The sequence below is a fragment of the Stigmatopora argus genome, chromosome 9 (genome assembly GCF_051989625.1).
Source record: "Stigmatopora argus isolate UIUO_Sarg chromosome 9, RoL_Sarg_1.0, whole genome shotgun sequence".
Lineage (NCBI taxonomy): Eukaryota > Metazoa > Chordata > Actinopteri > Syngnathiformes > Syngnathidae > Stigmatopora > Stigmatopora argus.
Window position 1 is genome coordinate 10,025,947 of NC_135395.1, and position 14,987 is coordinate 10,040,933.

The 14,987-nt window shown below is 38.5% G+C and overlaps 2 protein-coding genes across 3 annotated transcripts in view; both read right to left on the minus strand.

The window, feature by feature from the left end:
• LOC144082976 (uncharacterized) overlaps positions 1 to 12,125 on the minus strand; it is a 140,228-nt gene extending 128,103 nt beyond the window's left edge. For both annotated transcript variants that reach the window (XM_077610492.1, XM_077610489.1), the window contains exons 1-3: positions 11,985 to 12,125; positions 11,106 to 11,279; positions 9,987 to 10,119 (exon numbers count right to left, since the gene is read on the minus strand). The gene's annotated coding sequence lies outside the window, so the exon portion shown is untranslated. The remainder of the gene's footprint in view (positions 1 to 9,986; positions 10,120 to 11,105; positions 11,280 to 11,984) is intronic.
• On the minus strand, positions 11,842 to 14,617 carry tyw2 (tRNA wybutosine-synthesizing protein 2). Its single transcript, XM_077610496.1, has 7 exons — positions 14,472 to 14,617; positions 14,207 to 14,354; positions 13,763 to 13,958; positions 13,533 to 13,680; positions 12,880 to 12,989; positions 12,539 to 12,696; positions 11,842 to 12,245 (listed from the first exon to the last, which is right to left on the minus strand). Exons 1-7 carry the CDS (start codon positions 14,522 to 14,524, stop codon positions 11,874 to 11,876), a joined length of 1,185 nt encoding a protein of 394 aa, XP_077466622.1. The 5' UTR covers positions 14,525 to 14,617; the 3' UTR covers positions 11,842 to 11,873.
• Between the last annotated feature and the right edge of the window lie 370 nt (positions 14,618 to 14,987).

Below are 14,987 nucleotides of genomic sequence, written 5' to 3' on the forward strand. Positions count from 1 at the left end.
AGATACTGTCCATTCCACTAACGAGGAAGTTGTGCCACAACTTGGCGAGAGGCAGGAAGACGCCAGAGCAAGGTCAAAATGTGGCCGCATGCCAGGCCCCGACAGGGCAGGCTTAATTGGCAATAGTTGTATGAGTATAGAGGGACTGAGTCGCTCAGCACGTAGCCTTTCAACTGCAAGGTGGTCTTGCAGGAGGAGGCAACTCTGGGTGTACTTTGCCAGAAGTATGCATTTGGGTTTTGCATCACCCAGGAAATGGGTTTCGGTGTTGGATTGCCTGAGAAAGTGTTATAAAATCTCCCCGCCGAGGAACCGAATCCAGTCATCCGCGTGATAGGCGGAGAAACTGTCCTCAATACTAATGAGGAAGGTGTCTTTCTGTGGTTTATGAAGGGCCTACTTTGAAAAAAACTTTCTTCTTTGTAAAGTTAAAGGTCTAAATAGTATGAATTTGAAATGATTATTTGTGAGACCGAAAGCTTCATTTGAGGATGCCTTTGTGTACCATTATAGTTTTATGTGCAGTCTGGCCTACTCCCATTTTAATGTTTTTCTGTTAATGAATAGGAAAGGAGAAAAATTGGCCAGCAGTGCTGGGATTCTGGGGAGAAAGTAAAGAACACTTGCGTTATCTTTACCCATTTAACATTCCAACGGCCTGTACGCTAGAACAATCTATAGTATGTGCAATGCGCATCTCCTTTTGTCCAGATTCGCCCAAAGATTTCTTCTGGCTTCACTGGCCCTCTGAGAGTTAGTTTTCTTACCATGACATGAATACTAAAGAGTGCTTGACGTACCAAGGAAGGTGCATGAATTTTCGCTGCTCTCCCTCTTGATGAGACAGTAATTATCCCATAGGCCACTCATGTTGTTATTTTGGCATTCACAAACAGGACTTGTGTTAGGCTTGGGGTCGGTAGACTCAGCTCCGTTCCTGAGTAGTTTCTCAGTATTTGAATTAATTTCCCACTCATCATTGGGGGATAAAGAGATCAGGCCTGGGAGAACTAACTGAAGCATACCCAGAAATGAAAACTCTACCTACTGTGGCATAGGTTCGATTATATTCTGGGGTTGCTTTGCTGCAACTGGCACAAGGTATATGGAGTCTGCATAATGTATTCTCAAGGCATTCTGGAGAGAAATGCAATGCTTGGCATCAGAAAGGTTAGTCTCAGTCGCAGGTCAAAGGTCTTGCAATAGGATAATGAAGGATTCAAGTGATAGGGAGTCAAAATATTATAATTCTTAAGTGTTTTGTTCCTGATTTTTAAAGATTAAAAGTCTGTTCAAATTGAATTTGTAAAAAGACACCAGTTTTTTTGTTAGTTAATCTTCAACTAAATATGATTGCTTACTTAAGTCGTTAATATTATTGTGTTCTTGGTATTTAAAAAAAGGGCTGAGGGAATAGAAAATAAAGTGTGGAAACCATTGATCTGTTAATTCTAATGGCCAGGTTAGAGAGGTGGAAATTAAATTTAAAGGTTTGTGATTTTTAATTTTACGGCTTGGTACGTGTTCTTGCCTGTTATTTGTATTCTGTGAAACAATTATGTACTTTCAGTGTAATAATGACTATGGAAAGAGAGGTAAAATGTTTGTGCTATTTGTTGTCATGGGACATTTACCTGTTGGAAAAAAAAACATTTGCCCTAATTCAGAAATAAAACATTTTCCTCAGTGGTTGCACTCAGGGGTTTTTATTTTGGGCATAATAATTATCCCGCCTTTGTAAATAGTTTTTCACAAGGGATAGATGAAGTTGGGTTACAAAGAAGTTTCTCAGTTAGTTAGATTCTGGAATATTGTGAAATTAGGTTCCATAGTTGAACCTTCAATATCTTAAACAAAAATGAAATGATGATGAAGAAAATGATAATCACATGCATGGAATAATTGCATGTTCCCCCGACTTCTTCTGAAGAACCTCTATTTTTTTTCTTTGGAAATTAGCACTTGAGTAGTGTAGCCAATAACATGATGCTCATTTAATATGTTTAGCGTCTCACTCAAGTGGTGTCTAAATTTCTCCACTATTTTCCTCCCCTCTGGGGTTTGCAAATTTCCCAAGCCCTCCTCCTTGAAGAACTAATTAATTGCACTTTACCTGTTAGGAAATGCTTGAAGAATGTCATTTTTTTAATATCAGCAGCTTCCTTATGATTGATGTGTCCTGGTACAGTTCAATTTTTTTTTTATTGCTTTGGTTCCATGTGGGATGGAATTATATTGCTTTGTTTCCCTATATCGTATTGAATGGTATCGCTTGCAAGCAGAATTAAATCTTGTGACATAATCGAACTTTTATGCCAATAAACACATTATTTTAACTGAATCACAACCTATGAATGAGATCAATATTGTATCCAATTGGCCAAAGATTCCCAAAAATGGCTGGATTCTTACCAATTTATGTTAATTTTGTTGATAAATGGTGAAAACGTATCTTTTTAAAAGGGAACCATCATTATCTTTGTTGTAAACTGGGGTTTGCTAAACGTTTTAAATAAATTTGCACTCGTTAACATCAACTCGATTTCATGTGGGCCGGTCCATTTTGGATATATTATTTAGATTTTTTTTAATAAATAGATTAAAAGAACTGGATTAAAAGCCCTGAATATTCAGTTTTTTATAGATCAAAAACAATGTTTATTTTAGCTTGTTTTTAAATATATTTTCAGATTTTACAAAATGATTTTTGAACTAAAAACAGAAAAATTTGATTAAAAAAATCACAATTATTGATTTAAAAGGGGGAAAATCAGGAAATTTAATATAGCACATCTATACTCTTCATTTTAATTTGATCCTAAAACAGAAAGTCGCCACTCATGATTTACTTTCCCGGGCCACACAAAATGATCCGGCGGGCGAGATTTGGCCCCCGGGCCGCCACTTTGACACGTGCTCTAACAGAATGAATATGATAGAAAATTACATTTTCATACCAGTTATTCCATGGATAAGGTTGAATATGTAGCAAATATCTGTTATTGAAATGCCAACACCAAAAGGCTTTCTCCCTATAGAAATATTCCATTCAACGCAACCCATTGAGGTATAACATATAGATGGCGAAATTGCAACTCATGTTCCCTGCAAGCATGTGTCAGTTCAAGTAACCCTGAAACAACATGACAGCTGACACCATCCAGTATTTTTTTCTAAATGATGGGCACATTCATGAGGGTTCCACTTCTTACGGTTGAATTAAAGGATTCCTGAATGGACATGAGGCAGAATAAAACCGGGTAATTAAAGGATGGCAAAAAATAGTCCTTTAATTCCAAGTCACAACGGAACGAGTGAAATGTAATTGACTGTAATATATTTTCCCCACACAATAGAAAATGTCACACGGAGGATTCTGATCTTAAAGACCTTTGCCTCTTGCCAAATATACAGCATTTCTTCGATGATTTCCGTGGAATACCATCCCAGTGGACCCTCTGAACTTTTCTCTATTATTCAGCGCTTGAATGCTGGACGGATCAGCGGGAAATGCCTCATCAAATGTGACCTAGTTAGCTGCTGGAAAGCCACCAAAGGACCACCATGGCAATTATTTAAACGTCTGCTTTATTATTCATAATTAGCGCACGAAGAACGGAGTTTGTCTGTGTGGTGACGATACATTTCCTCAATAACGCAGCACCTCAACGCCAGGAGAATAGATGACAAAATATGTATTATTAATGCTATTGCGCCATGTTTATATGTATAGTAGCGTTTGCAAGCGTCTGTATGGATGCACTTGTGTGCAGAATGAGCCTCTGTACACTTGTTGTTACTGCAGTGCAGCAAGAGAAGCAAAGCCTCTGTGGAGTTAGCATTCAAAATTCATTTTACCAAGGTTGCTTTTGTTGTCTCTCAAGCCGGCAATTAGTGCCTGCTTTAATGAGACTAATATCACAACTGCGCTCACGGTATACCTCTCTAAATGATAGAAGGTTGATAAGTGTATACGTGGGGGGAGTGTTATATAATGAGAAATAAGTGCCAGTATATAAGTGCAATGGTGAATGTGTGCCCAAGCCATGAGAGGGTCTTGAATGCATTTTTCAATCATAATTAAGCATTGTGTATGTGTGATTGATGAAAAAAGGATTTTGCAAGAGGAAATTAATATGGGAGGAGACCCCCATGAGACAATGTGTAGCTCTGCCACTGTGCACAATTGGGTTTTATATGCTGACCATATCAAATAACACAACATTTTGACCTTTTAATATACCCATCTCATAGATTCATACTGCCCATAGGACATCATCTAAATGAATAAACCCACACAGGACATGTCTGCCTTGGACACTTTGATGCTGTTGAACATTATTGCCCATTTAAAGGACAGTGTCTATAAAAATTTGGCTGTCTGTGTCTATATATAATCCATTCCTAGAGGAGAATAAGAATAAGCCAATGTAAAATGAAGGAAAAATACAGAGGGTTTTAGCAAGATAGCATCTGGAAGAAAAATTTGCCAAACAAGTAACGGCCACAGAATTACATTGCAGGATAGCAACAAATTCAAACAAGCAGTGACATCTGAACTACAAGCCATCAGTGGAAATCTAGGTACTATTTCTTGAAAGCAAAGGAAAGATAGTTATTTAAATGTCAGCGAAAAGACAGGCAGAATCTAGTACTTAAAGAAGTGACTTGAAAGTTTGCAACTAAACATACTGATGGATATAATGTGTATTTACATTTCCAGGTGAAAAGCTAGCAGCGAGGGGCGGGGTTCAAATTGCTTTACTATGGTTCAGGTGAGAAATTCAATTGAGGCTGGTTTATCCGGGTAGCGTAAGAGTGTCATTTTTTTAATCTTCTGTGAAAATATTTTTTTTAAATCAATAAAAGCAAATAATTTAAACGCGACAGAGTGTCGCGTGGCATGCACATCTGCCTCACAGTTCCGAAATCAAGGTTTCTGATTCCTGTGTGGAGTTTAGAAGTTTGTCCAATGCCTGCGTGGGTTTTCTCAGGGTATTCCGGTTGTTTCCCACACCCCAAAAAATTCAAGCTCATTTAGCCCTCCCAAAAACGTCACTTAGACTCCAGCGTGACTCATATTTTTCCTTTTCAATGTGTATTCTTTGGCTGGTGCTACTTATATCTTATCATTAAGGTTATTCTCAGTTATCTTTTAGAATTTTACATCTTTTGATCTCCCTCTAATGTGTGGATTTGTCAGAGTCTACGTCTCTCTCGGACACTAGTTTCTCTTCATTCATTCGTGTAACAAAAAGCTGAATACCAGGTATATTCATCTCATAATAAGATGACACGTACATTGGATTCATGGGTATGAAAGGTAATTGCCTGTGGAAGTGTATTTCAGAAGTTGCAGCTCTAATTTGTCAATGTATGACGTGTTAAAAAGGACAGCATGGAAAGAATCATGGTCACTGAGTGAAGTATCAACTCACCCAGAAAAACATTCTTTTTTTTATTCTGCTTTATCTTTTTATCCGTTCAAATCTGACCTTCAATCTGGTGTTTTTACCTTTTACCCCAGCACACCCTTCTTGAAGCCAACCCCAAATTTCCTTAGAAAAAAAGTCTTTGTTCTTTGACATTTCCCCACCTAGGCATTATGTTCCATTTTGTTGTGGTTGTTATTTTTTTTTAATCCAACACCAGTGTGTCATCTAAACTCTTGGAGATAACGCATTACCGAAGCAGGTTCAAAAATATATACTTAGGGGGAAAAAAGATGCGGCGCACATCAGTTTCCCTTGATGATCCCTCTAAATCCCTCAGCATGGCGGCAGCAAGCAGGCATGCTTTAGAATTTTGGGAGGTCAGGATTAGAAAATGAGTTTAGAAAAAATAAGAATTGAGGTTAGGGGGGGGGGACCAAGGTGGAAATTCGACAAGCGCTGAGGTGGTATCGTTGGAAGATAAAAACCTGGGTACTGGAATTTGAGGCCAAAAGTGACCACGGCATCTGGATTGTTTGAGCTTTGGCATTTGGTCTAAACATGCAAGCGAAAACATCATTCTGAAATCACAGTCAACACACATTCCACAACCACACTAGGAGGCTTTTGACTATACCAGCAGGTGGTGAGGCTTCAAAGACATAAAATAAATGTCTGTAAAAATGGGCTGCTGACATTTGAATGTGATGTCTGATATCTTCATCTTGTGGCTCATGAGTTCTCGGAAATATCCATTTGGAATTTGTATTGACATTTTTTACACGTTGAGGAATGTCATGTAGCGAAGATGGATACACACTGAGAAGCTTTTTAAGCTGAAATGTGAAGCAGAGGGAACAATTGTCACGGCTAGCAATAAAGTAATTGGGCTATACAGAATGGGACATATTGTTATGCCGTGACACATTTTCAAAATTGATTCTTCCTTTTCATCCAGAGGATTCGACAGAGTTGAGTGAATATATGACCTGGGTGGTTTGATTTGCACATTTTGGGCTTCCTGAGGGAGGGCCTTCAGTGTCAAAATGTCTCGGAGAGTTCTAGAAGTGCAAATGGTGTGCAGCCCTTCTGGGGAAATTCCAAAAAGAATGGAATAAATTGTAAGCATGAATGCAAGGCTTAAAGCTGTGAATAGCTCAGAATGTCGTTACGAACATGTGTCTTGTAAGAGCGCCAAACTTGGCAATGAGCATACATGGCAGCCTCCTGAATTATGATGGACCAACGAGAGCTCCAATAAGAGTGGCTTCCTCCTGTGAGCTGATTGGCTGAAGACAAGCCAAATTCATAACAGCCGAGCTAAGGTAAACAACAAACGGGATCAACTCTTATGGTCTTCTACCAGTAGTACGTTTGTGATTGACTGTTAGATAATAATAATCGGACATAGGCCCTGTCGTCATCATCAACAATGAAAACCTATTTGTCATCACACCCAGAAACTGCGTATGACGAAATTGGTAGTGCTTCTCCATGAGGTGCGTTTTCTCGGCAAAAGACCCAAATAAGTGATAGTTACGGACTCGTAATTTGGCATTCTGCCGTTATGGATACCTCACATCACCCCCACCCGAGCGGGTCACTTACCTCTCACTGTCTTTCACTTACCTTCAGTCAGCCAATAGGAGGCAGATCACCACCCACACATCTTTTCATATTACCTCAGAAGGGAATGTGTGTTGTGTTACCGCAAGTTTAGAGTTCTGATGGATGTGGAGGGAAAACTGTCCTTAAACCTATTTGTCCGTACTTTGTGGGACCTATAGCGTCTGCCAGAGGGCAGCAGCTGGAACAGATTGTGACCAGGGTGGTATGGGTCCCCGATGATGTTCCTGGCTCTGCTGAGGTAACGAGGGCTGGCAATGTCTTTCAGTGAGGGCAGAGAGCAGCCGAAGATGTATTGAGAAAGATATAATAACCAATAAAAGATATTTTTAAGAAGAAATTGAAAATAAAATGAGTGAATGATAAGAACCAGACAGATTGCTCAGAGTTGACCGAATCACACAAACTCTTTTGCCTGATCTTAAACTGATGGTAAAAAGTCTTTACAGATGATCAATGTTTTCAGAAAGCTTCATCCCAAACTTTGAGGACATGGTTATTTCCGAAGTGTATCGAAACGCAAGCACGTGTTTAGCACGTGCTTTCTATGTTTCCCTTTGGCCACATGGTGTGTTCGCTGTGAAACACAGACACTGCTACTGAACCTTACTAACGACATGCGGCTGTAACAGAAAAAAGAAAACCGAGGATAAACAACAAACAGCTCTCAATCCGAATCATTGCTCTCTTCAAAGAGCCAGCTCAAAGAATCCGATCGCTTAAGACCGACACATGAGTTGCTCACTCCGCACTCAGCTTGTGCAGTGCAACATGACGGATGGTTGCTAAGCGACTGAACAAAAAGTGTTTTTCCAGGCTACTGCCCTTTTACCGCTAGCTTTGAGCTTTCCCACCTCAGCAGTATGTATTTGACACCAATTCAATGGGAACCTCTGTCTTTTTTTGTGTAAATAATGACAAGCAGTCACTGTAAAAGTGCACGTATCGGTGCATCGGGCATGAAAGCCATGCAAGAATCTGTGAGAATTTAAGCTCTTCAACTACAGCTCCGTGAAAAATGTTTTGATGCATACTTTGGGCTGAGCAGGGAGCAGTTCAACATCAAGTTTGCTGTATCGTATTTTATTTTCAGGTAACAGATTTATCGTCGAATGTGCTGACATATCATCCATCCCTCAATCAAATGTTTTTACCTTGGAATTAATTCACCACCAAATCTACTACTAGATGTGAGATATCATGACAGCAGGGTCTGCTCCAATTAAACATTTGATACAGTAAGAAATATTTTTCCTGGCTCAAATAGAGGACGATCGTCTAGAGCACAGGTGTCAAAATGGCGGTCCGGGGGCCAAATCTGGCCCGTCGCATCATTTTGTTCGGCCCAAGAAAGTAAATCATGAGCGCCAACTTTCTGTTTTAGGATCAAATTCAAATGATTATAGATGTACATTACATTTCCTGATTTTTCCTCTTTTTAAAACCAATCATTGCAATTTTTAATCATTTTTTTCCCTGGTGTTTTTAGTTCATAAAGCATTTTGTAAAATCAAAAAATAAAGATACAAATATTTTCCGTTTTCCACTTTAAAAAAATATTTAGTTTCCATTTGGATTAAAAAACATGATTAAAAGACATTTTCCATTACAAAAAAAGCTCAAATAAACATTGCTTTAGATCTATAAAAACTGACTATTTAGGGCTTTTGATCAAGTTCTTTTAATCCAATTTAAAAAAATAAAAAATCTAGATATTAGATCTAAAATGGTCCGGCCCACATGAAATGGAGTTGACGTTAATGTGGCCCACGAACCAACCCGAGTTTGAGACCCTTGGTCTAGAATCTAGAACAAAACCGGCCCTGCTCCTACAAAAAACTTACTGCGACTCACTGCATTTAAACTGGGAAAGGAAAGAAAACAAAACAGCTCAGACGAAAAATGCTGTCGTAAGCGAGAACAATTAGCGGCAGAATGCAGCCATCAAGCTCTCTCAGGTGACTCAGCTTGAACTTGTATGCTTTTTAAATGCAAAACACCTGGAAAAAGGCGTCCTTCCTTTTTTCTCTCGATTGTACATCTTGATGTTCAGCACAAGGTTTGCAGATGGCATAAACATCACAAGGACAAGGCTCCATTCTGACAAGTAACGGCGAAGCTATCATCTTACGGTACTTGTAAAAGCTTGAAGCCTGACAAAAGTACAATAAACAACTGTGTTCTTTCATCCATCACATCTGGTGGAATGCGGCAATGGTGAAGGCCTCCACTGTAGATGCTTTAAACACTTATTTTGGGAGGACTATGAGACTTCAAGATATCTCCAGCTTTCATGAAACAGGCCTCGTATTTGTATACAATGAGTTGATATCAATAGAAAATAAGGAGGTGTCCCTAAGCGCTATTAAGTCTCTATTTATTCTCAAACTCGAACGCATCCTTCATGGAACTAGGTTGTAATTGAGGGAGTGGATGAATTTAATAATCACATTTTACAGAGCTCAGCTGAAGGAAAAGTACTGATATTTTCCTGTAACTAGAATTTTCACTGGTAAAGGGCAAGATAATAGCAGCTTTGATCCAGTATTGTGATTTTCTACATCTATATTTATATTATGATAAAAGTTTGGGTGGCTTTTCTACGGGTACTTTCCTCCCACACCCCAGTGTAGGCTGTAGCCTTCCGATTGGCTGGCCATCAATTTAGGGTGTCCCCTACTTGGTGCCCATATATAGCTGTGATAGGCTCCAGCACCCCCCGCGACTTTTGTGAGGATAAACGGTACAGAAAATGAATGAATGTTTGGTTTAGAAGCTTTAAAAAAATATTCATTTATGTAAAAAAAAGGAAATATTCCATTTGCATGCAGACAGAGTTGTAATTGAATATGCATATTCCAGTCTTAATGTGTGATCGTGTGACTGCCAGATTATTGAATTTATGGGAGATTAATAGAGTATTTTTACCTTTATTTTAGGCACCATCAAAGCCATGAGTTGCTTGGTCTTCTGACATGCTGCTGAAATCCCACCAGCAGTCTTTTCTTGGTAGGGCCTTATGCTTGATGACCTCCTTTAGCCCTCCAGTCATCGATGGGCTCTATGGTAGTCATAGCAACAGGCACAGTTTAAAGGACATATCTCAGCAATTGACATATGAAACAACATATTCCCGGATCAATATACCCAACATCATCCATCAGAATGTTGTTGATTTATGGGATTTACATCCTCCCTCAACAGCTGTTGTGATGCTGCCACTGTGGAACATTTAGAAACATCTCAAGCCTTTCTAGGGGATCAATTCCTCGGAGTAGCCATTCGGTACATTAGCGCCAAGCTGTTCATAACAATATTAGAATATAGGTTTTTTTTTTTTTTAATAATTAATTCATCTAGGATTACAATAAAGTTTTTGTATGTGTAACTTTTAACAATATTCGATTTTGTGCTGGAAAATTCTGGTCAATTGTCTGTCATCCCCACGACCCTAACAAGGATAAGCAATGGTAAGAATACATAAATTAAATTCTGTTCATATAATAATGATGACGTCAGAAAATGTAACGCAGACGCTCAAATTAAGCAGTCAAACATTTTGGATTGATGCACTAGTATTGATCACTCAACTGATTTACACACGCTACATAAACAAATGCAAATTTGTTGAGTAAACATTAACAAACAGGAAATTGAACAAAATGCATGAGAATAGCACGATCGCATATACAAATCAAGCAAAGCACCTGGAAAAATCAAGACATAAAAACCTAGTGGGACCCTATATATTTTATTAAACAAAGCTTTTCCTTTTTTTTATCTTTGCACAAGAGCACTGAATGAAGCAGGAGTGCTTTTATTTATTCATTGGGTTGCCGGTTGATGAGGCTTTCAGCAGATGGGATTACAGCGTGACAGGAGTTCTTTAAATGGAATCAAGGGTAGCGTGTGCCTGCGTCTACACGTGTTGACAGCATGCAGCATAATCTATTGCATTTCTATACATCTGTTCATAATTGTGACACTCGTTGCACAGAGGAGCAATCAAACGTATCGCTCGACAATAACTGATCATATCCAACTCACCTTTCTTTTTCTTGTATGATAACAATTTGCTCTCTTCTAATTTTGCAGAGCATGCGTATGATGGAAACTTGGGTCAAAGCGTCTTGTTTCCTTGTTTCAGGTGTAAGTGCGCTCTCTTCTTGGCCCCCAGCGCCACCCAGTGGTGTGGAAAGAAATGACCAAACCACAAAGCTTCTAGCAGGGCAAAATACATACAGACAAGCCACTTATTTGAGTGAATTAATCTTTAGTCTTCTTCATTTTCTCAATGGATTACAATTGGTTTAATTGATCTTTTTAAATGTACATTTTTAAATTAATTTTATATGCATTATAATTATATTTTCATGTCATGTATTTTTTTAAAAATTGCCTTTAAATTCTTTTTAATCTATTTAAGGTGCATGACCCTTTATAGAAGCATTTTCATAATTAAAAAAAACTATCAGTAGTATTGTATTTTATAATGATCAATTAATTTAACGATCACAAAAATGATAATCGATACAATTAAAATATATTTTTCTAAATGGTTACAACCCTCACTAACTCCAAAGTAGATATTTTCCCCTCATGACTCGTGTCAATTGTAAATTTGGAATTATCTTATTATCATTATACAATAACAATGAGATTGAACACTATAATGCTATAAATAATAGTTAACCTGAACCTTGTATAACAAATTATCAGAGGGTACATAGAAGTTTCCACCCCTAGTGTGAACTGTCTCAAAGGTGACATAAAATCTGAAAAGTTGTGTTCAATATTTAGATTTTAATTCTCCAATCAGGCTGGTCTGCACTCCAAGTCAAGTACAACATGATGCACATGCGGTGCATATGACTTCACACGCTCAATATGTCGGATATTTGTTTTCCACGATGTAGCGGTGCGTACCCTCAAAAGGTCGGCAACGCGGCTCGCAGCGCTGTCAGCCCAGGCCTGGAACGCCTTCCAATCAGCTTTCCTATGGTTTACGCCCGAATCTGCGTCATCCACCGCTAGCGAGGCAATTGTGTTCGGTGATGTAACATTTTGATGAATGTGTAAAAAACCACCAGTTGTTTTATTCAGCAGGCGGCAGGCGACCGGCCAGCCATCCTCGGAACTCGGAATTAAGCCGAGGTTCACCCGGTCGGCAATGTCGAACAGCTGTAGCTGAGGAAAAAAAAGAAAATTGCACATTTTCTCTTTGGCTTGTATTGATTCATTTCTTTTTGCGGGCCCGACCGCTGATCACCAGAAATTCGGTTTCGGACTATTTTTTTTCAACTCCACAATGCTACCTCTTTGTTTTGTATTAAATGTAGGTTGAATAAAAAAACATGATTAGAAAATAATTGTCTTCTGATTTCATTTATGTTAAAAACAACATCTCAACTTCACTGGAATATGGTTTGCATGTTCAGTGCATATTGAAGTTGAAGCTAACATGAAATACTTGTTCTTACTTGTCGATTGTCTCCAGGGTGAACTGTGCAGCGATCCTGAACTCTGTTAGTCACTAGATTTTTACGTAGAGCCTCGATCGCATTAGGGTTCCACTCGCAGGCGTGGACATGTGCTGCACCCGCATGGAGCAGATACGGAAGTGTAAAATATCCTATACCTGTCACAAAACAAACAAGTCATTTAACATGAAATATTGATGTTTTGATATCATTTGTCGGTCGAATTTTGGATGCCATGAAAGTAATGCTTCTCCAAACCAGAAAATTCAATAAATATGTCAACTGTGATATGGCGGCTAATGAAAAATTGGAAAAGTCAACTTGACCAACCGTAAACTTACCGGCATATAAATCCACTACAGTCTCACCCCTGCAATCAAATCCAGCAACCCGTAACTTCTCTGTAACATTTCCAGCTGAAAACATACATTTGGTGACATCAAACTCATACCTGCAGCAAAACAGAATATTAAGCAGGTATGGTGAATAATCATATATCAAATATGCACAATGCATGCATTAGATCACATGTGTCAAAGTGGCGGCCCGGGGGCCAAATCTGGCCCGCCGCATGATTTTGTGTGGCCCGGGAAAGTAAATCATGAGTGCCGAGTTTCTGTTTTAGGATCAAATTCAAATGAAGAGTATAGATGTATATTACATTTCCTGATTATGCCCCTTTTAAATCAATAATTGTAATTTTTTAATCCATTTTTCTGGGTTTTTAGTTCAAAAATTATTGTGTAAAATCTAAAAATATCTATAAAAAAGCTAAAATAAACATTGCTTTAGATCTATAAAAATTTGAATATTCAGGGCTTTTAATCCATTTATATAAAAAAATCTAAATATTATATCTAAAATGGTCCGGCCCACGTGAAATCAAGTTGACGTTAAAGCGGCCCGCGAACCAACCCGAGTCTGACACCCCTGTGTTAGATTGTACGGGGGTGCAAACAGAAATTAGCTGGTTGATAGTTGGAAAGAGACTCACGTAACGCCATTGTCCACATGTTTGACCCAACTATGCTCTCCCAAGAGGATGGTCACTTGAGGGGCTCGGAAGCCATTACTGGATATCCGACTCATTCTCGCCAATCGTTTGGCTCCCAGGCTTTTGGCAACTGTCTGCCACAATTGATCTAAAATAAACAGAATAAAAAGTTTAAAAAATAATTTTAAAAAAACGTGTGATACTTGATACTAATTTGGCAGCAAGATTACCAATTCTGTTCCATAAAGACAGGGAGAAAGAGTTTTTCCCCAGCAGGACAAGATCTCCATGCCTCTGGAAGTTGCGAGGGAGATCTTCTCTTAACTCCTTTGTCCAAATTTCTCCATGAGATTCCACTAACTCCTGTAAGACATCTTCCAGCTTGCCACTCATCCTACCGCTTGTCTTCTTGGACAGCACAGATGTCTGTAAATAGAGGAAAACAGTAGTTTTGATGAATTTAGATGAATTCAGATGATGCTTTGCATGCAATGCCCCCAAAACTGCAGAAAGTGACCCCAAATCAGCAGAAAGTGACCCCAAATCAGCAGAAAGTGACAAGGAAATAGCCAATAAATTAACCAATTGCCACTGTTATAGGTCCAACTGGTTAAAATTGGGAGAACTAGCTGTGAATTTCGCCATAAATAGCATAGTCTAGTTAAATGAATTACCTCGCACCATACTGTTGTCACATCTTCCAGAAACGTCAGCTCAATTTGTGGCAAACAAGAAGGTAAAATGGGAAGAAGGACAGTCCCAGAAGGCTCTTTCACCATGCATAAACTTCGATCCAGGAAATTTCGTAACTGGAGATCTTCCCTGTGTATTAATTTATAGAAAATCATCATCAGATCAACATATTGACAACCAAAACTTTAGCTTCTCTTTTGCCAGCTAGGCTAACAATAAGAATACTTTTGCTGTAGTGTAGTTTACCTGATCCGCTGCGCATGGCAAAGCGACACGCGGAGACAAGGAACACGATCCATTTATTAATAAAAATGGCTAAATATGAATTCTATAAGAAAGGCAGTAGGCACCTTATCAAATGTAAACACAATTTACACGGAACGGAAAACGAACGTGTTTGTTTCCCATCGGACGACCAACAACGACAAATTCACGACATTACGTAAACTGTTTCATTTTTTATGTGCATTTTTATATATGTACTGTGTAGTATGTTCTGTACGAATATGCAGTAAATTATTTATTAATTTGCTTTAAAAAAAGATCAGTTCGTAATTCTGTTTAGTTGCGGATAGTTGCCACTAGAGGGTGCAAACAACGCACTAAGAGGATGCCATGCTGTAATAGTACTATATTATATATTTACCTAAGAAACATGAAAATTCATATATAGTTAAAATAAAAAGAGTAAGTCATTATGTGACATGAATGTATTAGCAAACGTACAATTTAAAGCCAAATACCCCCCTTTTGATCGATGTA

What these genes read in the sequence shown, in the direction of transcription:
- tyw2 (XM_077610496.1), bottom strand. Translation starts at nt 14,524, where the DNA reads ATGGATCGTGTTCCTTGTCTCCGCGTGTCGCTTTGCCATGCGCAGCGG. An exon ending in TGCCATGCGCAGCGGATCAG is followed by an intron (nt 14,355 to 14,471) that starts GTAAACTACACT and finishes ATTAATACACAG; the next exon opens with GGAAGATCTCCAGTTACGAA. An exon ending in ACCCTGGAGACAATCGACAA is followed by an intron (nt 12,246 to 12,538) that starts GTAAGAACAAGT and finishes TTTTTTCCTCAG; the next exon opens with CTACAGCTGTTCGACATTGC.